Genomic DNA, 25,541 nt, shown 5'->3' with positions numbered 1-25,541 from the left:
TATCAAAACAAGCTAGTCCAAATATCAGTAGCCATAATTAATTTCTATACATTTTTAAACTGAGGAAGAACATAAAAGAACACCTACATAAACAAGATGTAGAGGCTAAAAATCCTAGCATTTCATGGAAAGCAATTTCGCGGCTAACTTTTGCATGAGAGAACAGCCACTGCGACGTGGCTTTCCGCAAAATTGCCTAGCAGAGCCCTAAAAAAATTACCTCGTAATGTAAACTGGGAGTGTAATTAATTTCCATATATTTTTTAAACTGAGGAAGAGCACTTACATAAACAGAATGCAATGGCTAAAAAAACCCTGCATTTTCCATAAAAAATAAAAAAAAATCACCTAATATACACATAAAACTCAAACAATGTAAACTGGGAGCTCCAGTATATTTCAGTTTTTAGGTGAACAAAAGATAATAATTTGTCTGAGCAGTTCATCTTGAGAGAATTATATCAAGCAAATGGATCATAGTCTGGATTAAATGCAAGAGCTTCCTTGTATATGAGTTCCTTCATCTGTTCTTCCCCCATGTAATGTCTCTCAAAGTCGAAGTCGAAGGTCTCCGCGCAAACGGGTTCATCGTCTATGTTATGTAATCTTGCAAGGAAAGGATGAGCTAGAGCTTCTTCAACTGTAACAATGTAGTTTTCCAACACAGGTGAAATGCAAAAATTCAAAATATCATATTTTTTTTCCAGAACAAATGTCCTGAAATTGCCTAGAATCTCATAGTAATATAATCTTTGATCAGAGCAGGGTCGACATAGGTAGCTTACATTTGATCACAGTAAAAAATTTATGGTTTATTTTCAGGTTTCTGTAGAGATGAAAGTGTAATCGACACTGATGGGATCAGGAAGAACAGAATTTTTCTCCTCTCTCACATGGGATCAGGATTAGATCTAAATCTAATTGTGATAGGAACTATTGTTTTGATTTGAAAAATTGCTTGTTCTGTTACTACCCACAAACATAATCACAAATATCACCAATATGTTTAAAAAAACATCGTGTTTTTGACAAAAAACAACAAAATCCAAAAAAAAAAATCCCGAGATTCTGAAAAATCATCTAGATATATTCATATTTTACTTTTACCAGAAAAATATCACGAAAATATTGTAATAATTACACGATATTATTTGCTGTCCTAATTTGGTATTAAATTTTATATTTTTTCCATATTTCCACAAAAAAAATAAAAAAAAATAAATATCCAGAGATACATGCTTGATATTTGAGTAGCAAGTGAGGAAACATGAAAATGGTGAAGGGCTAATATCTCTTTGTTGAACTTCATGGATCAGTTTATTATTTTTCAAGAAGATACAGATGTTCTAGGCTGCTAGCGAAAGATTTAGTGTGGAATTCTGACTGAAGTCTGGAAAGCAGAAATGTTAACCCAAGAATGAACCTATTTTTATTTTATTTTGCAAACACGACATAAATTTCTTTCGAAGTTAAAAGGCTAAATGTTTTATCACCTACAAAAGTAGAAAGAAAATCACCTGTAATTCTTCGAGTGGGATCAAATGTCAACATTCTCTCCATAAGATCAATGGCAACTGGATGAACATGGGGAAAAACCTCTGTGAATGCCCGTCGAGGATGATGGGGAAGTTGCTGGATATACCTTTTTGCTTCTTCACTCCGAACAAATCCAAGTTCAGCTTCACTTGGCGTGCCAATAAGCTACAAAAGGTTGAAACCCATGAGTAAGCATCCTTAGTTAAATACCATTCAGCATAACAAAATTTATCTTAAAAGGAAAAATTACAAAAGTCTCAACATTAAAAATGATGTTTTCTAAACACTTTCAATAACAATTATTGATATTATTATTGATTTTACTGGGTCGTCCTTGGCTAAAGGTGTAGTAGTGATTTCTGAATTGACACTACAACAAAAAGTACTGAATGTGGGCATAAAATGCTTCCCTGGTGACTATACATATAAAATGCTTATTCTTTTCGACCATTACCAGTGCTAAATGCTTTTCAAGTGATCAGGATTCCAAAAAGAAGGGTTGTTGTTTAGTAAGCAATATGATACAATTTTAATATGATACCGGAGGTGAGTGATGCAGAACGCGTGGCGTTGAATAAGTGTTTTACTTTTTATTTTCTATTTTCATCATTTTATTTGTAGTATTTTTTTGGGGCGTCAAAACTTGTCCGTTTAGCTTGATTTTGGTATTTTTAGAAAGGTTTTTCGATTATCTATCTAAAGGGCCCAAAATTACACGAACTTGATTTGGCTAAGTTATAGGCATTTAACGGATATTATATAGGTATATTATGGGATTACTATTTTAGGAATATTTTAGTCATGTTTCTACTTTTTATTATGTTGATTTAATTAGAAGATTGAGAATAATGCTTAGACTAGTATTTAGGGTTGCTATTATTGGGTTTTGGCTCTCTATATAATGTAATGGCATGAGGAAAGAAAGAGATTGAATAAAGTTTATTTTTGGGGCATCACTTGTGAAGAGAGCATTGGCTCTTTCACGTGGGTGAAGGAGCTTCGCTCCTTTCACGTGTAATATTGGAGTTTTTCCCCAAACCGTGGCATGGGTTTTCAAACCCCCACGAGATTATTTTAGTTGTTGCTTGTGTTGATCTCCATCTTGGTGTTGTTGTCCATGCAATGATGCAAAACGCGGGGCGTTGAACAAGTTTTTTACTTTTTATTTTCTATTTTCGTCATTTTATTTGTAGTATTTTTTTTGCCGTCAAAACTTGTCCGTTTAGCTTGATTTTGGTATTTTTAGAAAGGTTTTTCGATTACCTATCTAAAGAGCCCAAGATTACGTGATTTAGACTTAATTTGGCTAAGTTATGGGCATTTTACGGATATGGTATAGGTATATTATGGGATTACTATTTTAGAAATATTTTAGTTATGTTTCTACTTTTTATTTATGTTGGTTTAGTTAGAAGATTGAGAATAATGGTTAGGCAAGTATTTAGGGTTGCTATTCTTGGGTTTTGGCTCTCTATATAATGTAATGGCATGAGGAAAGAAAGAGATTGAATAAAGTTTATTTCTGGGACATCACTTGAAGTGAGCATTGGATCTTTCACATGGGTGAAGGAGCTTCGCTCCTTTCACGTGTTATATTGGAGTTTTTCTCCAAACCGTGGCACGTGTTTTCAAACCCCCATGAGATTATTTTAGTGGCTGCTTGTGTTGGTCTCCATCTTGGTTTTGCTGTCCACGCTCCCTGCATCAGTGAGCCTATAGGGCTTCGTATTTCAACCTCGAGGTCGTAGGTTTAATATATAAAAAAACAATATTATACAATTTTAAAGGATATATATTAATCCTACCTCTATCAGTAAGCGCATCTGATGCACATGATCTCTACCAGGAAATAATGGTTTCTTGATCATTAACTCCATGTAAATGCAACCCACAGACCAGACATCAATAGCAGCAGTATAATCTGCAGAGTTAAGCAGCAATTCCGGTGCCCTGTACCATCTTGTAACGACATATTCTGTCATAAACTCATTTTCCGAACCTGGACGAGCAAGACCAAAATCACCGATCTTCAGATCACAGTTTGCATTTAACAAAAGGTTGCTGGGCTTCAAGTCTCGATGAAGAATATTTGCAGAATGTATATATTTCAGTCCTCGAAGGATCTGATACAGAAAATACTGCACAGTAGGCGAATCACAAAGGCATATTTATCAGTTGTTATGCAAGGTAAAAGCCAGTACATGTGACGATTAATTTATTTATCTGCAAGTGAAGCAATTACCTGACTGTGCTCTTCGGATAAATCTTGATTGGAGCGAATTATGTGATGTAGATCAGTGTCCATGAGCTCAGTAACAATATAGACATCATTAAATGCTTGTGGGTCAGGTGCAGGGATTACATCTCTTATTGCTAAGACCTGTTTTACACAGAAGATTTCAACCAAAATTAGACTCGATAAATCAAACTATTCATTTATAAAAATTAGACTTGATGAAGACATAGAAGCTGTTTTAGCTATGTCAAAGATATGCTTTCTAATTCGATAAGTCTCAAAAATCCGAAAGATCCTACTGAGAAGAAAATCCATGAAAATTAGGTTGGATCTTTATTCAATTACATATTCCGATGGAAAGGATTTCAATAGTACTCATGCTTAAGATTATATGAAAAGAAAGTTCAGACATCATGTCCTCCTAGAAGATATAACCATTTTGCCTAAGTGTCTGTTCTAAGTGATATATATGTTGTTCTGAAGATCTTATCAAGACCAACAATCGGCATCGTTACGCTTTATTCATGATTCCAGCATTTCATCCTCAAAAAATAGCTCAAATTTCAGAGACATTAGCAGTGACAAAAATTAGAGTTTTGAGTGTCTTGGAAGTCCACATGTGTTCATTAAAAGGTTATTAAGGTAACCCTTCATTAAAATCCAATCATGTCAGTAGAAGTATTCATCTTATGTCATAATAATTTTTTTCCCCGTATCATTTCCTCCTCCCATTTGGGAGCTCATCCCCCATTCTCCAGGAAAATCTCCCAGGTCGCTGGTAGATAAGTAAGATCAAGAGGCAAGTTGAATGGTCCGACATCTTGTGACTAAGGATCCCCTTTAGATTATTGAGTTGGCTATCATGAGACCTTTGCCCCAAAGGCAAAGAAGATTTCTAATCGGACACTTGTTGCCATGACTACAATCCATTCCTTATGTTTATAGGTTCATATTTCTCAATTCATTAAAGGTCATCCACATGAGGAAATCTTTCTTTGGTCTTAAGAAAGCACCAAGTCATGGTTTTGGAGAAGTCTTTACCACAAAAAAAAAATCTCCACTTGAATTTTGATCATGTAAACGCGCATCATTATTTATTAATTCTGATGGTCTTTGTGTTACTTCAGTCCTTGTATGCGCATCCAATATTGGAATATTGACAAGCAACAAACTTACTATATCTCCAGTAGTACTTGCACGACTAACTTCACATGAAAATCTAAACACCTTAAGTACATGGCATTTTAGTTGCACGGTCTAAACGTACTTCGACTCTACTGGAACTTTATGTGAAGCATTCCAAGTGTACTTGTAAACTCCTTCCATGTCTGACAAACTATAAGCAAAGGAAGAACACTAGAGAAGGCATTTCCATAACTTTTTGTTGTCCGTCAGATCAGGTCTGGCCTAAATGGCCTCACCTCAGTGGCCCTTCACGACATCACACGATGGATTCACTAATCAATTACCCATTGCATCTTGATGTTCTCCTCCTCTACTTCACTCCCACTCACTTCATTCTTTAGCTTATTGGGTATATCGGTTTAATTCTCTACACCCTTTTTTGGCTTCTTTACATCTCTTAGACCTTCTTTCATTGCCAGAAAAAGCAAGAAGAAATCAATTGTGCCTAATCTATTGCAGACCCACATTGTCTCCTACTTGCAATGAAGCTGTATAGTTTTTGCTCATCTATTTTATCTCAAGGATTCTTCTGCTAGCGGATGGTTTAGACAGGGAGAGGGTGGAAGGGTCTGCTTGGTGATTGCTTTTTTCTGTTTTATATATTTTCTGCTCTCTGTTTTCCTCTGTTTTAAGTGGAGTTTCTGCTATTTTTTCTGCTTGTTTCTTCAGTCTGCTAGGGTGAACTAGTCCCAACCTGATGTACTGGTTTTATCACAACTCAATTGCAGTTATCGCCATATAAAATGAGCTTGGTGAACACCTTCTCTCTCCACGAGCTATATTGCGTGTGAAACATGGTACTTTGTGAGTACAAACACTCAACTAAAATTGAACACACCCGTTATTCACTTCCCTAAACCTTTCCCATTAAATACAATCTGCATAAACAGATTTTCAGCCCTTGGGACTTTAGAAGAAGAAAAAGCCCCCGTCACAGACACCGCAATTAGAGGTGCTGAAAGTATCACCCCTCAAGATATTAATCCAAAAAATTGCTATTCGATATTAAAGGAGAGTGAAGGAAGGGCCAAGAACTGGAGGATTCCAATGTATCGCACGTAGAATTACATGAAAAGGGCAAGGAAATGATAGGAGGAGTGGAGTCACGCTCCCAAACAGGTCTTGAGGGGGGAACTAAGGGGAGAGAAGCCTAAGAGCCTAAGAAGACAAATTATTGACGAACTACAATGACTCCGGATGTGAACCAAGGCAGAAGGTCCCAAAGAAGAATTGCCTAAGATGCTCCCACAGATCCCAACATGCTGCCATCAAGCTAGATGCTCCCACGGAATTTATTTTTATTTTTTTTATAAAACAAATTTAAATTTCTCTGAAATTTCTGAAATTTCAGCCGAAATGAAATTTGGGAAATACCCACCGAAATCCGAAATTTTGGATTTCTGACAAAATTTAAAACCATGCTCTTAGGTTTAGTGTTCTGTTTTTTGTCTATCTCGAGTTTTTGATCTCCCTCTCTCATGTGTTCTGAGTTATCTAATAAACTGGCAGGGGTCCCTGCCAAACCCCAGCTTACCAACCAAAAAAAAAATTGACGTAACATGCCATATTTTCCTTGTTGGGAAGCTATCCTTTCATCAACTTTATGCAACAGATTGAAGAGTATGTGTGTGGTGGCAGTGGGTTAACGGTAGCATGATTAGATTTAAAAATTTTATACGGATTTTCCTTGAGGCAATACTTGTTTTTTCTTCTTTATCCCACGTCTATTCATGAATTTAGATAATATTTGCACTTTTATTATTTCTATCCTACCGTAATTCTAATACACCCGGTAGTTGTTATACAATTTTGAAGTATAAATGATTAAATAACACCAGCTCTAACAGCTTAAACTTTTTTGGAGTAATTGGTTGTTTCACATGGTATGAGAGCTATTGCCCCACAGTCGGCACATATAGCGTGGGGTGGCCACAGCCGGCGGCGCCGCCCCCCCACCCACCCACCCCACCCCACCAAGTGTGAATTCCTCGTTCCGCAATTCCTCGTTCCGCCCCTGCTCACGGTAGGTTATGGGTTCAAATCCCAACAACTCCCTGATATTAAAAAACTCACGTGTATGGCCAACCCAAAAGAGGGGCTGCACGTGAGGGGGAGTGTTGGAGTATAAATGATTAAATAACACCAACTCTAACAGCTTAAGCTTTTGGAGTAATAGGTTGTTTCACATACAATAAAAGAAAAAAGAAAAAAGAAAAATATTGGAAATAATATCATTTAGAGAATGTCCAAGATAAAAACAGCAAAACCTAATACTTAGCTAAATTAGTGAGTGATAATTCAGACTTCTTTACCAAATTAGCTCACCTATGGACCCCAGATCTAAGTCAAAGAAAACAAGTTAAGACCCTCATGAAAAAATCTAAACAACAACATAACAAGCCATGTAGCTAAAGTCCTGTTTATTTTGGATTTTGAGAACAGATTGTAATTTCAAGACTGATTACCGGACTCAAAATCAAACATAAATTTGAGTCCAATAATCAATTTTGGACTCATAATCGGTTCTCAAAATCCAAAACAAACTGGGCCTAAGCTGAAAAAAGCTTTTGGTCGCACATATCTAGTAAAAGAAACATAATAAAATTTGGGTATAGAGAGATAAGAAGACTCAAGTGATTACATACATTTTCATGATCCAAATGCTGAAGGAGTTTAATTTCTCGAAGCGTTCTCTTCGCATCCATGTGATTATCAAACGCATTCGCTATCTTCTTAATCGCAACCATCTCGTTTGTCTCAGAATTCAACACAGAGCTGAAGGTGAAAAAATTCAGTAAACAACAAAAAAAACAAATTATTCACATAGTTGATACAGAATAAAGGGTTGTAAATTTTACCAAAGAAGAAAAGAAAAATCGATTTTGGAGCAAAGAAAACAAAATTCTAATGGAAAAACTGAGTATGGGAACAAGAATTCTGAGAAATTATTACCATACGATTCCGTAAGCGCCTCGACCAATGGGCGTGATCGGAGGGCGATACTTAGAGGTGATCTCAAACAGATTCCCGAATATGGTGTACTTGACAAATCGGCCACCGTGCGTGGGAACAGATGGGGGGTCGGTTTGATGAGTAGAACTCGTGTTTGGTGGACGAACATTAGCCATTTTTCGACCTCTATGTCTCTCTTTGTTTCTATCTATCTATGTATCTCTGAGAAGGTGGTATTTATAAAAGAGAAATGATTTTCCCGTGTAAAAGTTTACCGTGTGAAGAATGGTAGGAAGAAGGAGAAGGGAAAACGCTCGAGAACTCGTTCGGACATGATGAACATTGAACAGTATCGCCGCCACTAAAAACTCTATATATAAATACCAAGGGAAAGGTCAACGATATATTGACGAATGCTAAACTCACAGGCGCCCTTGTTAAAAAAGGCGGCAAGGGCCCCCAATTGGTAAAATACTAGGGGTGCAACTCGGGTCCGGTTGAGCCGGGTTGAGGCCAACCCGACCCCGACCCCGACCATGCCCAAGTTTTTAACCTTACAAAACAAAAAATTGATAAAAAAAAGTAGGGCCTCACTCAGGTCGGGTTGCCCAGGCCCTAAACACGAACTCAACTGAGGTTGGAAAAACTCAACTGGACCAGACCAGACTTTTTTCTAGGTTGAACCCGACCCGAGTTGCACCCAAATACCATTTAAGATGGCACAGAAGATTAAAGTCATAACGATTTTTAACGCAATTTTTTTCTTTTTTTGGTAGGTAAATGGGGTTAGGTAAGACCCCAACCAGATATCATATAAAACACAAAAGGATTACAATGAGAGGGCTACAAAACAGCCAGAATGAAGGGAACACACTCCCTTGAAAATACATTGGAGGAAGATCCTTCTATCAAGGGGCATAATATCAAGGGGCGCCCCTTTTAGGGGCATAATATCAAGGGGCATTAATCCAGGGGCAAAATATCAAGAGAGCTTCTATCAAGAAAACAATTTGACCAATGGGGGCGCCCTTTTCCCCTTTTTTTCGAAGGGCGCACGTGAATCTACCATTCCTAATTAATATAATACTCTCTCTCTCAATTTTGATATGTACAAGAAGTCAAAAACTATGTCGCCTAAGGTGGCGCACAAATTTTATATTATATTATCTTATGCTAATCAAGCTGGCTTCGAAAGTGACCTTAGGCCAGAAAAAAATTTCTCAATAAAGAATTTTTCTTTCCTAGATTCAGAGGAATATTCCCTAATATGATTATGATTACTTCACATGGATAACATTATAAAAACTCAAATTAAAGATTCTTAAAAGGAGAAAACGGTTCTACACATATGTGTAAATGAGTTATCTACACACTAGCTTAAAATACAGTGGGGGCCATATTATTTGGGTGATCCAAACCATTCATTTTTAAGGCCCTCACACAGATAAGGTGTCCACAAAAAATCAAATCCATAGGATCATCCTAACCATTCGAACTGTGGTTATAAAGTTCCTTCTATAGGATCATCCTAACCACAAAAAATCACATATGTGTAGGAACTGTTTTCTCTTTATAAAATTCCCTGCATTTTTTAAGAAGAGAAAACGGTTCCTACACATATGTGTAGAGAGTTTTCTACACACTAGCTTAAAATACAGTGGGGGCCCACATTGTTTGGGTGATCCAAGCCATCCATTTTAAAGGCCCTCACATAGATAGGGTGTCTACAAAAAATCAGATCCATAGGATCATCCCAACCCTACGATTTGTGGAGGTAAAATGGATGTCTTTAAACCTTCACAAATTAGTCCATTTTTTGCCTCCACAGTTCGAATGGTCATGATGATCCTATGGATCTGTTTTTTTATGGACACCCTATCTATGTGAGGGCCTTAAAAATGAATGGTTTGGATCACCCAAATAATGTGGCCCCCACTGTATTTTAAGCTAGTGTGTAGATAACTTATCTACACATATGTGTAGGAACTGTTTTCTCATTGAGGAAGATAAATGATTGTGAGCTTGAAGCTCATATAGCTTATATGAGCTTGAGGGCCCAAACACATGTGGGCCCACATTGTTAGGATGATCCAAAGCATTCATTTGAAAGGCCCTTACATAGATAGAGTGTGTACAAAAAATCAGCTCCATAAGATCATCCTAACCCATCCAAAAGCGGAGGGCAAAATGGACAGACACTGTTTGCCACAAATCTGCCCATTTTTGCCCTCCGCTTTTGGAGGGGTTAGGATGATCCAATGGAGCTGATTTTTGGTACACACTCTATCTATGATGGGGCCTTGCAAATGAACGGTTTGGATCACCACAAAAAATGTGGGACCCATGTGTTTGGGCCCTCAAGCTCATATAAGCTATATGAGCTTCAAGCTCACAATCATTTTCCTCTTTCTCATTTTATAATTGTTTCTTCTATACAAACTTTTTTAGAAAATTCATGCAATCCCAATAGGGCCTTAATGTAACAATTGCAAATAAGATTAGCTTAACATGAGTTCTTATATGGTGTTGGCCTGTAGCTGTGGATTTTTTTAAGTACAGTGTGGGTGTTCTCTCTCACCTCTTTGCCCCTCTCTTACATAGGTAATCAAATATTCCATGGAATTCTTTTTCATGCTTGCCAAACATGACCTAAGGGGCTGCTCAGATGCAAGGAAATTTTTTATTGATTTTTCCGTAAAAAATGAATATCTGTGTTTCGTGAACTCATTTTTCAAAAACAAATTCCTTCTTTTCAACAAAAATAGCAAATCAACTGGGCCTTGGGAATTTTATTTTCCATGGAAAAATAATTCATCAAAAATTTAATTTCTAAGGTCTTGTTGGTTTGCAATTTTTTCTTTTAAAAGAAAAAAAATTGACTTCACAAATAGGGCTGGCACCCGTCCAGCCCCCGCTCCGGGGATGGCGGGTAATCCCGTCCCCCGGTGGGGAATATCTAATCCCCATCCCCGCCCCGCCCGAACACTAAAAGACAAAAGGCCAAATGGCAGATTTGGAATTTTAAAACTATACTGGTGAAATTGCCAACAAAAAAGATCCGAGGAAAATGAGTTTACCATACACCGAGAAATGTTTTCCATGGAAACTGGAAAGAAACCGAAAATATCTAGGCATAGTGATATGAACTTTGTTTAGAGATCTGAAGCTCACACCCAAAACAGAGTATCGGAAAAGAGAAATGGAGAGAAGAGAGGAAATAAAAAGGAAGAAGAAGAAGAAGTCAGAGAAAGAATATTGTTTTTCATTATCTGCCCTCATTGGCTGTGATCCCACCTTTAAAAGGGCTGTCACAAATCGTTTAAGTACAGTGGCTATTTCTTATAACAACTACAATCCTTCTCTTTTCATATGTAAAGACAAAAGATGGAAAATTAACTAACTAAGACTGGACTAATCTTAATTACGCATGTAATCCTTCAACCACTTGGGTTTATTCGTAATCCTCCTTTCTCTCACTGGTTGCCCCTGTTTCTGCTGACTTTCCTCATTCAATTTCCCTTCCTGTGCACGTGCTTCATTTCCCTCTTGTGTCTGTGTGCTATCATTGCCCACCCCTTGAAATGGAACCTTGTCCTCAAGGTTTAGGTGGGGATATTCCTTCTGTAAGTCGGAAACATTTTCCCAAGAGGTATCCGCTGGTAGCAATCCATTCCACTGAATCAGAACCGGTTCATTTGGTTGTAGAAACTGGTTCATTTTGTGTCTGAATTTAAATAGCTCTGACCAAAACTTGCTGATGAAAATATGGTCCCGATCGTAGACAATGGATTTTGGCATGCCATGAAGTTTAACTATCATCTCCGTGAAGAGTTTTGCTGCCTTGACAGCATTGAAACTGGTTGGTAAGGTGCCCAAGTGAGCATATTTTGAGAGGCGGTCCATTACAACGAAAATGGTTGTGTATCCATTAGAAGGCGGAAGACCTGTTATGAAATCCATAGCAAAAGCTTCCCAGATGTTTTTAGGGATGGGTAAGGGTTCCAGTAATCCCAGGGAAGGCGTGGCGCAATATTTGGTATGTTGGCAGATAAGACATGCTTGCACAAACTGTTTGATGTCATCTCTCATTTTGTTCCCAGTAGAAACTTGCATAAATTCGCTTGTGTGTATCAAGACCCCTGTGTGTCCTCCCGGAGGGGTATTATGAAACTCAAAGATGATTTTGGATTGTAATGGCGAATGGGAAGTGATGAATAATCGTTGATTATGAAAAAGAAGGCCATTCCGTCTTGTGAATTTAGGGGGAGCAATACCTCTGCTGATGTTGTCATGAATTTCCCTCAATTGAGGATCACTGATATTCTCTTGCTGTAGTTGAGGTGTGATATCAGAAATTGGGCTTGAAACTGTGAATTGCATTTGACAAGGAAGGATGCATGTGATATCGGAGGAAGGTTCTTGTGAAAAATTGGGCAAAGTCAACACAAGAAGTTTCGTCATTAAATCCTTTATGTTATCAAAAGCAAACTGAGCTTCCGAAGACCAACTGAATGCGTCTTTCTTGAGAAGGTTGGTGAGAGGAGCAGCAAGAGTAGCAGAATGGTGGACGAACCTCCTGTAATAACCAGTAAGCCCTAGGAAACCCCGTAATTGTTTCAAATTCGTGGGATGTGGCCAAGTTTGCATTGCCTGAATTTTATCGGGATCAGGTTGAATGCCCTCGCCCGAAACCAAATGACCCAGATATTCAATTTGAGGTTGGCAGAAAACCATAGCACCATGTAACTCATTCATTAATTCATCAATGGGGGGAATGGGGAATGGATCCTTGATTGTAATGGAATTTAGGGCCCTGTAATCCACACAAAAGCACCATGTATTGTCCTTCTTTGTTATGAAAAGAACAGGGGAAGAATAAGGGCTATGGCTGGGGACAATGATCCCATTGTTGAGCATTTCCTGAACCAATTTTGCAATTTCATTCATCTGGAAATGAGGATAGCGATAAGATTGAACGTTCACCGGAGTCGACCCAGGTAGTAAGTGAATTTGATGGTCGCTGTCTCGCTGTGGTGGCAGTCCTTTTGGTTCTTGAAATAGTTTGGAGAAATGATGCAAAACATTAGGAATTGGCAGCGGTAAGTCAGCCGGAATGTAGTTATTGCCACTGTCTATCAGAGATGGTTGGTTTGTGTGGTGATCCATACAAATTAATTGAAAACAAGTAGCTATGGAATCTGTTTTGGAAAGACATTTCAAATGGGAGGCCTGTAAAGGACATGGATTTAATTCCGATGCGCCCACAATCTTCACTGGTTTTCCTGGCCAGGTAAAGTCCATGGCGGAAAGCTTATAGTCTGCGAGGATTGGTCCTAACTCCTCTAACCATTGAACTCCTAATACAATATCTGCCCCCTTAATGGGTAATACAAAAGGTTGTAATGAGAAGTCATGGTTCGGAATTGAAATATGGGCATTAGAACAGAGGTGTGTGCAAAGAAGAGAATCACCATTGCCAATAAGAACTTTGAAAGGGGTTGTGGGCATAATGGGCCAATGGAGTGATTGAGCAACCTTCTCCTGAACGAAGTTGTGTGTGGAACCACTATCGATTAAAATGTGGAGAGAGGTATGAGTACTCACGCCTATGACGCGAATAGTTCGAGGATTCAGCTGTCCAACCATAGCATGAAAACAAATTTCAGCTGAGTTGTCGTTGGCAAGCGCATCCGTAGAGACTAACTGGTCATCCATCGGGTCCTCCTCTAGCATATACAAATGGTATAATCTCCGTCGACAATCATGACCCGGAGTGTACCGATCATCACAAAAATAGCATAATCCTTTCTCTAGTTTTTGTTTCATGTCCTCCTTTGATAACTGCCTTGTTCGAATGGGTAGTTGTCTCAAGGGTGGTGCGGGAAGGGCAAGAGGTTTAACAGAGGGAATAGGTGGTGAATGTAGAGACCTTGGCCCCCAACTAGATTGATCCACCCAGGTTTCCATGATTTCCGTAGGTCAGCAAATTTTTGTTCGTAAATTCGAGCGAAGGAAATCGTTTGTAATAAAGAGGTAGGTTGTAAGACTTGGAGTTCTCTTCTCAGCTCGGGTTTCAAACCGGAAATAAAGAAACTCACAAGAAATGATTCAGGGAGACCACTAACCGTGTTAGAAAGATCTTCAAAACGGCTTTGATATTCTTCAACAGAGGTTTTTTGATGAATCTTCGCCAAGGCTCCTTTAGGGTTTTGGGATAGAGATGGTCCAAAACGGAGACGAATTGCATCCAAGAAGCCCTTCCATGAATGAATGAGGTTGTTAGAGCGCGCCCATTGAAACCAAGGAAGGGCCGGTCCTTCCAAATGAAAGGAAGTGATGGCCACACGCTGATCCTCTGGTGTCTCGTAATAGTAAAAAAAACTGTGTGATTTTGAAAATCCACCCAACGGGATCGGTGCCGTCAAATTTCGGAACATCCATCCGAATAAATTTGGTAAAGTTTGTCTGATTTGGAACAGTTTCCTCCGATGAATTACCTGAAGAAGTCTCCTCACTGGTTGAACGATGAAGCAGGGTTGCCGGTGATTGGATTGAAGTTGTTTGAGCATAGCAACCAGTTCGCCATGTTGTTGCGATTGGAGGAGTCGGAACTCATTGATTTGTTGTTGGTATTGTTGGAAGTGCTCGTCGATCTTCGCTTGAGACCGCGTATTGTCGGCCATTGATGCAAACGAAGGTTCGAAGGCTCAATGAGAGCGCCAATGATATGAACTTTGTTTAGAGATCTGAAGCTCACACCCAAAACAGAGTATCGGAAAAGAGAAATGGAGAGAAGAGAGGAAAGAAAAAGGAAGAAGAAGTCAGAGAAAGAATATTGTTTTTCATTATCTGCCCTCATTGGCTGTGATCCCACCTTTAAAAGGGCTGTCACAAATCGTTTAAGTACAGTGGCTATTTCTTATAACAACTACAATCCTTCTCTTTTCATATGTAAAGACAAAAGATGGAAAATTAACTAACTAAGACTGGACTAATCTTAATTACGCATGTAATCCTTCAACCACTTGGGTTTATTCGTAATCCTCTTTTCTCTCACTGGTTGCCCCTGTTTCTGCTGACTTTCCTCATTCAATTTCCCTTCCTGTGCACGTGCTTCATTTCCCTCTTGTGTCTGTGTGCTATCACATAGCATACCAATAAGGGTGCAATAGCTTTTTTTCATTAGTCCTACTAATAAATAATTCTCTCCTCTGACGAAGGGCTTGTTCATCTGTCCTACTAGAGAGGTGGCCAAGGGAAGAAAAAGGGGCGAATATCACTTACCCTCATGTTCTGATGTGGTAGGCCATATTATTTTACACCCATGCATAGAAATGGGGCAAGAATATTGCTAGTACATGACATTTTGATTCCTCCAAAAGTGTGATCTGATGAGCATAAAAATAAGTTTCCGGGATGACCAGGTTGTGTAGCTTTGAATGTTTTCTGCAAGGAGAATGAACAGCACTTGAAAAGAAGAAGAGAGGATGACATTCTGCAAATCCAACCCATCTGTTTCACAGGTTTCAGCCACTCCGATATTCAGAGAATGAGAAGAGTTGAAGAACACAACCTTGATGAGTTGATGGGCACATGTTCATGCAGCCAAGCCAAATAGACACAAAAGTAGAAATGACCCCACACCCAAACACACTATATTATCATTTGCTTCCTACTGCAAATTGAAACTGTTCTGATATATTCAATATCATATGATGAAGCTACTAATATGATGAAAGTACTTTAAACCCCAATTGCATTAGCAATTGCTACAAGACTAGCACACACAAAAAATCAGTAAAAGACTAGCCCAGAAGAGAGCATAGTTGGTCTTCCTTGCATCTTTAATTCAACTGGCCAAAGACAAAGATGATGATATGATTTTCCTATGTAGAGGGTACCCCCAAAACAACTGAATAGATGATTCCATCCCTCCTCTACTATCCACCACTCCAGATTCAGCAGTCAGCAAAGCTGCAAATATTGGCAAAACAAAACATAGAGAAATGGGTTACCACATGATGAGGAGAAAAGGCTGCCAATTATACAAACAGTAACCATTTAGGAAGACAATTTCCAAATCATACCTAAAATATCTTGTGTTAATTTGTCAGATAACATAAGGAAAACCAGTCTCTTTACAAAGAACCCGTTAACAGCAACCATTCACTAGAAGGGAACTTCGGAGCAATCCCATTGACATAATTCAATCTCAGATGGAAGTGAACCAAAGAAAGGAGTGGGGACTGGAAGTCCAGTATCAAACTGGCTAATGACACGTTTTGGAGTGATGACAGGTCTCCAAGCGTGTTTTGGTTATCTTATCGGAGACCCCAAGGGAGCTCAAATTCAAGAATGCAAGATCAGGGAGAGCATATTCCTCAATGGATGGGATGTGCCTGAACCCTACTTCACTGTTGGTTGGACCCAAACTCAACGAGGTGATGGTGCAGTGGGTTGGTCTGTATTGGAACAGCAGGGCCAAATCAAAGCGATGGGACAAGGTGGCGTAGGGCAGTTCAAGGATATGACAAGTAAAAGGGTTTCGAGTGATGAATTGGGCAGAATTATCTATGTGCAACTTTTTTTTTAATAATGAGTAGTTTTAAGTGACGAATTGAATAATATTCTATAAAGTAGGGCCTATGAGGCAAAATCCACTAAAAATTTAAAATAGACAAGTGGAGATACCGAAACAAGATAACAAATGTCATCATCATTAAGAACTTAAATATGGTTTATAATAGGGAAGAGTGCAACCAGGAGAAACCTCGGGGAGGCCAATGAGAAGATGTCACATATCCCAGCCAATGAGAAGATGTCACATATCCCAGATCAGGGGCGGAGGAACATATAGCATGAGGGGGGCCATGGCCCCAATGACTTGCAAAATCTCTTTTATATTGCATGGATGTATATGCACGCTTAGCTACCTTAGTGTCTCCCCCCCCCCCCCCCCCCCCCCCCCACACACACACACGTAAATTCCTGGCTCCCAGATGCTTTAATAAGCAACAAAAGACAGTTTACCCGCGAGAAACCTGCTGTGAAATATGGCCTCTTCTCATTGGTGATATCCGGGAGGACGTCCTAGTGATGCCTACGCCTATCACTTTCCAATAGAAGGGAGATGATACCCACACTCCCTTATTTTAATATCTCAATTTTAAACATATATAGTGGCGGTAGATGTGAAGTGCAACAGCCAATGATACACGTGTGAAATAGAAAAACAAGGAAATGGGATGTCAGTTATATTAGTCTTACCCCAATTCCGACAGCTTCAAATGAGCTTCAGCATAGTCGGCAAAGAAGGCATCCTCGTCCTACACACAATACAGATATCAACAAAATAACCCTTGATCGGGACATGAGACCTACATATTACAGTAAGGGTATATAGTGAGAAATACAAACCGCTGCATATTTTTCAACAAGGGGGCGGAAGACTGGATCACTAAGAAGGGCCTTGTCAGATGGAAGCTGGAGAAGTCCTTCCTTCTCTCCACTCAGAAGCTCCCTGTCAAGAGCAACTCATCTTAATTCTTTCTTATGGTAAAAGCAAGTACAATTAACCATATTTACCAGACATAAAACATGACCACAAGTAAATGTTCTACGAATTGAAAGTGATTCCCTCAACAACATTAGGTGCTTGAAGATGAACTCTGTACCCCCTAGATGAGGAAAGGATATTTTTGAGGGATGAAAGATCTTGTATGTTTCCATTTAAGGAATTCTCCCATATCAATCTACTGGGAAACTCAAACAAACTCACAGACCGCTTAATCACTTTGGCGAAAACTGTACATATATATATTATGGTATGGCACCAGTGCCTAAGTTGTAGCCTTATTTCCTCTTGTTCTTTTTCCTTCTCTTTTGCCAATTTTCCAGTCCTTTATAAATCCTTTCTTTCACTTATTTAATAATTTTTATTTGTTCAAGAAAAAAATAAGGTAAATACAAGAAAGGAAATAAAAAAAGCCAGCTTATTTTGAGCATTTCATCTTAATTCTTACGTGAAGTATGAATTATCAAAGATGAGGGGATTGGCAGTCCATGGTCCCTCAAATCCAGATCGCTCCTTGTGGCACCTTCCCTACAAAAATTCCACCCAAAATCCAACGAGTATAAGAGAGGGAGAGAGAGAGAGAGTAAGGTTAAGTCATCCAAATCAAGTTAATGAAGAGAAAGGAGAAAAGAAATGATTAGACTAACCAAGGTGTGCCCACCAGAGAGGGCAACGATGTCCTTGTCACTCAGACCCATCTGTTTGCCAAACACTTGCCTCAAGTGGTCAGAACCTGAAACGGATTAAAAGGATAAATAAAACGTTTCAAAAGCAACCATTGAAAAAAGGTTCAAAAGTTACTGATGTTCATTGCTTTTGTTCCTTTTCCTTTTTCACATTGGAAATAGTATCATATTTTAAGGCAATCAATTATAAGCATTGGCATCAATTTATAATTGCAATGATGTAAGCTCCAAGCTACATCATCACATATTCACTTTGGGACAAAAATAAAAGTCAAGCAGCCTTTCACCAAAAGACCGCACACATCAAGAATAAAAGTAGAGTAACCTTTCAACAAAAGACCACAGACATGTTATGAAAAGATCTGGATGAGACAATTCTCCTATCATCCAATTTGAATTTTTTTTCAGGGCACCTATATGGCCCCCTAATCCTAAACGTATCACCAGAATTTGGGTGCTCGGCAACTGCAAATTTCATTCCTTATTTAACAAATTTTCATTTATCCTGGAGCGCTGATCTGACTAAATAAAACTATAAAACTTGTGGTTCGAATTGTGAGATTTCCAATGACAATAGCCAAGCCATGAAAGCTAAAAATGATCAAAGGGTGCAATAATTCATGTTACTCAAAAACAAGTACCTTTGGTGGCATCCGGCAGGCGCCCTTCTGGAGGTGGCTCAGGCTTGTCCTGAAATAAGCAGATGATAAATGTCTCATAAGAATTGGAAAAGAAATAAGCATCTCTCTGGTTGGGAAAGATACAAAGACATGGATGATCATGTTTTCCATCTTAACATTGTATATAATGTCCACACACACACACACATTTATATATCTCATCAGCTCCGCCTGACCTTTTAAATCAATTTTCTATTTCCTTTGGCTTGATAGGGAATTCAATGCCTAAAAAATCCAGGCAATTAGGCAGATGGGTCCTTGTAAAAAAGGTAAAACAATTTAGGAACTTGGAACTATAATACTTTTTAAAGACAGTATATTAGTTTTTGAGAACAGGTTCGTCTAATCATAAATAATAGACTACTGTCCTCAGGGAAACAGAAAACAGAGGTTTAGCAAGTGCGTATTTCTAATTTGCAGAAGGTTTTAGATTTAAACAAATACTTTCAAGAAGATTATTAATAGAGCTTAAATTACCTCCCTCCCAGGATGGAACGGAATGTCAGGCCCACCTGTAACTTCAACGGCAACAACTCCGGCCAACTGCAACAACAAAACCACAACATAAATCTTTTTTTGAAGGATAAAACTACAACATAAATTTATCAACAAGAAACAAATAAGACCCAATTCCAACATAATTGAAGCGAAGTACTTAAACTCAATAAACAAATAGGACCCAATTCCAATGTAGTTGACGCAAAGTGCTTAAACTCAAGAAACAAATAGGGCCCAATTCCATTGCAGTAGAAGCAAAGTGCTTAAACTCAAGAAACAAATAGTACACGATTCCAATGTACTTGAAGCAAAGTGCTTAAACTCAAGAAACACATAAGACCCAATTCCAACAAAATTGAGGCGAAATGCTTAAACACAGAAAACAAATAGGGTCGGCCCAATTCCAATGTAGTTAAAAAAAAGCGCCTAAACTCTTTATATCTCATCTTTTCTTATCTACCTGATAGAAATCTGCGTAGGACAAGATAGGGAACTGCTGCTTGATGGGTTCAAGGAGCCTGACAGCGATGTCGAGACCATTGTTCGCTCCGTGAGCAAGCTCGGCAGAGAGCTTCATCGTCCCGAACGGACCGCCAGTCTTCGTGCCAACTTCAAAAGTTCCAGCCGAATGCCATCTGTAACATAGCCCATGAACAGTTATCAAGTTCCTCTTCTCCTCCTTTTCCTCATAAGAGAATAAAAGGTATAAACAAAAGGGAAATAGTATCAACACTATCATGTCTTGATATTTCCATTAAAGCATCTTGTCTATTATTTAAAGAGCTGTAAATAGTTTATTACAGTTCCCAAAAAGCTCTCACAGTCCAATTAAAAAATAAATGACAAGCTCTCACAGTCCAATTAAAAAACAAATGACAAGCTGCCTCGGACCGTGCAACTATTAAAACATGGTTGTGTTGATATCATTTCCTAACAAAACATTAACAAAGCCCTGTTTAGATTGCAGGATTTTTCTGGAAAAGTATGGAAATGATGAATATTTCTAAAATCGTGAACCAACCCTCTATTTTTGAATTTTTATATGGTGTGGCCGTATAGTCCCGTATTTTTTAAAAAGTACTGTACGTCCCATTTACACAGGCTGATCGAAGCCGTCGATTTGTTGGGACACAAAGTAAATAGGTTGTGCCCCAAAGATCATTTCCACAGGATGATCCTAACCCTCCGATCTATTGCTGCCCCCAATGGATCGAACGGTTAGGATCATCGGAGGGTTAGGATCATCCTATGGAAATGATCTTTGGCGCACAACCTATTTACGCTGTGGCCCAACAAATTGACGGCTTGGATCAGCCTATGGAGTGGGCCGTACAGTACATTTTGAAAGATACTGGACTGTACGGCCACACACAGTATATAATCTATCAAAAAGTACAGTACACATCATCGGATGATCCAAACGGTCCATGGGAGGGAAAACTACCTAAACAGGTTGTTCTCCAAAAATCATTTCCACAGTATGATGATCCTAGCCCTACGATCTATAGAGGTTTCCATAATATGAAGTTCATCTATAGATCGGAGGGTTGGGGATGATCGTATAGAAATGATTTTTTTTTTTTGACACAACCTATTTACGTAGTGTTCCATCACATGAACGGTTTGGATCATCCAATAGTGTTGTCCGTACAGTAATCTCTGAAAATGTTTTCTAGCAATCCATAGAGAGAGAGAGAGAGAGAGAGAGAGAGAGAGTAATGGAATTGGAGAGAGTTACGCCAATCGGAGCATCAAGGGAGCACAATTCTTCTCGGCGATAAATCCTCTGAGCTTCCTCTTGCATTTATCAACGGCCTTCTTGTATTCCTCACTCACAGTAGGATAAGATTTTCCCATGGCGAAAAAAAAAATTCCTGCAGGTTTCGGAGGCCAAAATTACTACACAACAAATTGATGAAACTTTTAGTCGGAGATTTCAAAATCGAGATCGCGAGATGGATCGATCGACGGAAAAATGTCTTACACTTACCTTGAGAAAAAACGTAGAGAAGAAAGAGAGTCGAGATTTAAAAACCCTAAAATGGCACGAGCTGGACACACTCCCAGCAGAAGGCCAGAGCATTAATATAAGAGAAGAAGATTCTAGTAACTCTCTGTCAACCGTTCGATTCAGATTTTTTCTAACGTCTACATTTATTTGGTCTTTTGACGGCTTAGATCTTTCCCAGCAAGCGCATTCGGTGGTAGGTGTAATGGAGGGAAGAAAATATAGCGCATTTAACTGCGTGACTTTGTTTGTAGGAAAAAAAATGGAAACTTTTGTTGAAATGACAAAAATGCCCTTATGACTGAAGAACCATTCTCTTGTGGGACCCACGCCAGGATGTGAATGTGTAATAGAGACGGTTGATTTTGTTGTCTTGGTCTCATATGTGACGGACATCCCTAACTAGGCCTTCAATTAACTCCCTAACTAGGCTTAAATGAATCAAGGGGCTAGGAACATCCCATCGAAGTGACACATTCACCCCCTTTTTCTTCCTTGGGCCACCTCTACTAGTGTTTTTATGACTACACTTTTTACAATACAAGAGGGTCACGAGGAGAAGAAAAGGGGTTGAATATAGCATTTCTCTTATTTTATCTTCACTTAAACCTTTGTTCTTGGATAAGATATTCTCGCAGCAAAATTGGTGAGCAGAGAAGATAATTTCAAGATCAATTCATCCAACCAATATAAAGATAGCCAATTCATAAGACAACTTATATCTAAGTTTTTTTTATTTTCATCATTGTTCGAGGATAGCAAGTTAGGGTTTATTTTATCCTTGGATAGGCTCACTATCATCGCTTCAAGCTGAGAACAACCCAATGGGTAGGGCATGCAGCATGTTATACAAGAAGGTGGCCATTCTCCAAGGTTTGTTTAGTCAAAGATGAAAGTATCCGAGTAGGGAAGACAATGGCAATAATAGCTTATCTTAGGATAAAAATATCGCGAGAAGATCAGTAAGGTCGGATACAAAGTACAAACCACTATGGGACATATCTGTCTTAAACAAAATCAGCAGGGCATATCCCGCCAAGTCGCTTGCGTAAAATTTCAGCCGCCTGCGCACAAATTATCTCGATTGCGCTATCTCGTGTGAACGCGACTCATGTGGTAATGATTCCATCAGATTAATAAGCGTAAGAAACAATGAAGATCGCCACGTGGACGAATCTCCGTTGCCCATTAAAAGTTCCACGTTGGCTCTTTAATTACCAGAAAAAATGCCAGTCAGAGACGCTTTCTGACAGTGGCTGTTAGACTCTTTCTTACCCAGTCACTATCTAAGCCTAACTTGTACCACGTGGATTCAATCAGGTCCGTTGATCTGAACAGCGAGCATAGACCCGGACCCGTTGATTGTTTTATGCCTTTAGCTTAAGGATGAGATGTCCCTTCAGGATGAATCAAATCATGTGGGCCTCCTCAACAATGTCGTTTACACATGCATGATACATGTCCCCCGTAGACACATTATTGATTCATGCATGATGCATGATACATTAAGTCTGATATTTTTAACAAGTATTGTGGGGCCACTTCACTAAGATGATCCAAATCGTCCATCTAATGGGCCACAACATAGATAGGTTGTAGCCCATCAATCATCTTTTTATGGTTTATGGCCTTACATGCATGCTTAGCCTGTTTAGTGGCTTTACATGCATGCTTAGTGGCCATGGCCCCAATGACCAATTCAGGCAAGTGTAAATTAGTCAGCCCCCACAAGTGCAAATTCCCGGCTCCGCCCCTGGCCATCATCTCCACCCAGATGCATGCATAAGATAGGGCCCATCATTTTGCACCTCATGTCTTGATGGGTAGGGCCACCATTCATGTTATGGCCATGAATGCTAGTAGTCGGTGCAATTATCAAAACATTACCACGAATGACTGAAGTCTTCGACTTTGCTTTATTTGCATTTTCGCGAGTCACGTTACAGGAGATGGATCAGATATCAACGGTGGTACCTCTACCTTACAAGAGCCTTTTCGTTGTTAGGCCTTACACCATATAATTTCCCCATTTCTTATTCATAAAAGACCAAAATACCCTTATATGTGAAAAGTTGAAATCTCTCTCTCTCTCTCTCTCTCTCTCTCTCTCTCTCTCTCTCTCTCTCTCTCTCTCTCTCTCTCTCTCTCTCTCTCTATATATATATATATATATATATATATAAAGCTTAATGCGGTAAGTGGGGTGGCGTCACGTGGCACCCCCACTGCATTCCGAAATTTAAAAACACTTGAATGGGATGTTTTACACCGTTTACACTTTTGAATTCCAAAAATTCTTTCTAGAAAAACCACTCTTTATTGTACTCAATTTCTATTAAAGAGAAAATAAATGCTAAAATCTCTCATCTCTATCTATAAATGGAATTCTATACTAATTTTTCGCATTCTACACCTGTAAAAATGGAATTCTACACTTTAACGTTTGGTATTCTATTTTGGGTTGTTTTGCTCTTAAGTTATAATAAAAAATATTTCAAGAACATAATTTTTCGTCGCCCCGTGCATCGCATGGGACTGCAACTGGTTTACCTTTTAAAAGGACCAAAATACACATTGTGCTCCATTGTATCTTCAGGTTGTTAACTTAATGAAAGTACGTGCATACGGGTCTTATGCTTGTCAGCCAAGGATGATTTATGTGAGTGAGCCCATATTTGTGTATTCGTGATTATTGTAAAATATGGATTATAATATATCAAAAGGAAGTCTAAACTGAAGGGCGCCCTTGCATAAATAAGATGAAAGGGCGTTCCCATTGGTTGAAACTCAAGGTGGCAATTGGGTCGTGCCGGCCAGCGGCCAGGCCAGCACGGCACGAAGACATGGCCATGCCGGACTATGGGTTTAAGCACGCGGCACGAAAAGACACGGCACGACAAGCAGCCGTCACGGCCGAGCACGACAAAATCAATTAACAAGTGAGCAAGGTTTTAAATTTCGACCAAAATCCAACATCTAAATTGGGTGAAATCGAAACGTTACAAAATTTCAAACGGAATTTCGTTTCGGGCTGAAATTAAGGGATAACTCCAAAAAATCAGTTTTTTATTTATTATTTAATATTTTCTAGAAATTTTGTACGGGATAAAATACTAGCCAAATTGACTTCGATAGATTTCGAACGAAATTTCGGCTGAAATTTTGGTTTCGGTGAGGACCGAAACGCATTCCGAAACCGAAATTTAAAACCTTGCAAGTGAGCCTATGTGGTTGTTGTCCCGGGCAGGCACAACCCGACACAACACGGGCCGCGGGCTGTGGGCCGTGTCGTGCTTAACCTCAACCTTATTCGTGCCAGAATGGCACGGTCCACGGCCAAATCATGCCTTGCTGTGCCTGGCCCGCTGGCCACATTGGGCAGAGAAGTACCGTGCACGGCCCATTTGCCACCTTGAGTTGAAACCCACCAAAGTGCATTTAATGGCTTTTGACTTTTACATTTTCCGTGCTTATCTTTTCCATGGTTTTCAGCCACTTCCTCTTCTCACTCATGTCCTCTCAGTTCTCTTCCTCTCCCACTCTCCCACCACTTGATAAACCATTTGTCCATGGAAAAGCTACGTTCAATCTAAGTATTTTCCTAGAGCCTGAATGATCTCTGCTAGGAAGTTGGGGGGCTCATCATGAATTAGGTCGGGGTGGCTGGTGGTTTTGGGATTCCGTAGAAAATGCTTCATTGCGGGTTGAAAATGGTCTTGGAGCTCCTCACAGAGATCATCAAAATCGTCAAATCAACCAACGAGAGGCGGTTGCTTCGCAAGAACATCGTCGACTTCACCTGCGTTTGCAAGAGATGGAGAGTAATCATCATAGGGATATTCAAGCTGTTGCAAGACAGTGCCTATATCACCTCTCATTCTCCCGTCAAACTGTTGAGACCTCAGGGTCTTCCTATTAAATGTTCTATAAGCTAGCACCGAATCATTGTAAGTAAACTTCAGTACGCCGAAAAACACAACCTCTCTTTCCAGCGGCGGAGCCAAGATTTATAAATAAGGGGTGCAGGTTATGCATAAGGCTGGGCCCAATTGAGTTGGCCCTATTAAGGAGTTTGCCCAACTCAAGATGGATAGGGATGCGAAGGCTGGGTGTGGCACCGAACAGAAACAATTCTGGGCACCAACGGCAATTTCAATTCCTAATGCTTACCCGACACTGGAATCGC

At 39.3% G+C, this 25,541-nt stretch overlaps 2 protein-coding genes across 2 annotated transcripts; both read right to left on the bottom strand.

Moving 5' to 3' along the window:
* Positions 1–224: 224 nt before the first annotated feature.
* LOC143850705 (mitogen-activated protein kinase 3-like) lies at positions 225–8,270 on the bottom strand. The gene is made up of 6 exons (XM_077359929.1): positions 7,910–8,270; positions 7,603–7,732; positions 3,779–3,916; positions 3,342–3,674; positions 1,518–1,701; positions 225–640 (listed from the first exon to the last, which is right to left on the bottom strand). Exons 1-6 carry the CDS (start codon positions 8,083–8,085, stop codon positions 462–464), a joined length of 1,140 nt encoding a protein of 379 aa, XP_077216044.1. The 5' UTR covers positions 8,086–8,270; the 3' UTR covers positions 225–461.
* A 7,266-nt stretch (positions 8,271–15,536) lies between these two features.
* Positions 15,537–21,490, bottom strand: LOC143849539 (L-ascorbate peroxidase, cytosolic). The gene is made up of 10 exons (XM_077358594.1): positions 21,338–21,490; positions 21,086–21,221; positions 19,808–19,982; positions 19,327–19,392; positions 18,811–18,859; positions 18,131–18,216; positions 17,932–18,011; positions 17,327–17,429; positions 17,177–17,235; positions 15,537–15,883 (listed from the first exon to the last, which is right to left on the bottom strand). Exons 2-10 carry the CDS (start codon positions 21,202–21,204, stop codon positions 15,868–15,870), a joined length of 753 nt encoding a protein of 250 aa, XP_077214709.1. The 5' UTR covers positions 21,205–21,221; positions 21,338–21,490; the 3' UTR covers positions 15,537–15,867.
* Positions 21,491–25,541: the final 4,051 nt, after the last annotated feature.

This window comes from Tasmannia lanceolata, unplaced genomic scaffold, assembly GCF_043159265.1.
Source record: "Tasmannia lanceolata isolate RefF3 unplaced genomic scaffold, GAP_Taslan_0.1 ptg000018l, whole genome shotgun sequence".
Classification (NCBI taxonomy): Eukaryota; Viridiplantae; Streptophyta; class Magnoliopsida; order Canellales; family Winteraceae; genus Tasmannia; species Tasmannia lanceolata.
This window is presented reverse-complemented; position numbering and strand designations above follow the sequence as displayed.

Coding starts and splice junctions, on each gene's coding strand:
- LOC143850705 (XM_077359929.1), bottom strand. CDS start 8,085: ATGGCTAATGTTCGTCCACCAAACACGAGTTCTACTCATCAAACCGAC. Junction 7,733..7,909: donor GGCGCTTACGGAATCGTATG/GTAATAATTTCT, acceptor TTTCACCTTCAG/CTCTGTGTTGAATTCTGAGA. Junction 3,675..3,778: donor TATCCGAAGAGCACAGTCAG/GTAATTGCTTCA, acceptor CCTACTGTGCAG/TATTTTCTGTATCAGATCCT.
- LOC143849539 (XM_077358594.1), bottom strand. CDS start 21,204: ATGGGAAAATCTTATCCTACTGTGAGTGAGGAATACAAGAAGGCCGTT. Junction 18,012..18,130: donor TCTCTGGTGGGCACACCTTG/GTTAGTCTAATC, acceptor GAATTTTTGTAG/GGAAGGTGCCACAAGGAGCG. Junction 17,430..17,931: donor TTTGATAATTCATACTTCAC/GTAAGAATTAAG, acceptor TGCTCTTGACAG/GGAGCTTCTGAGTGGAGAGA.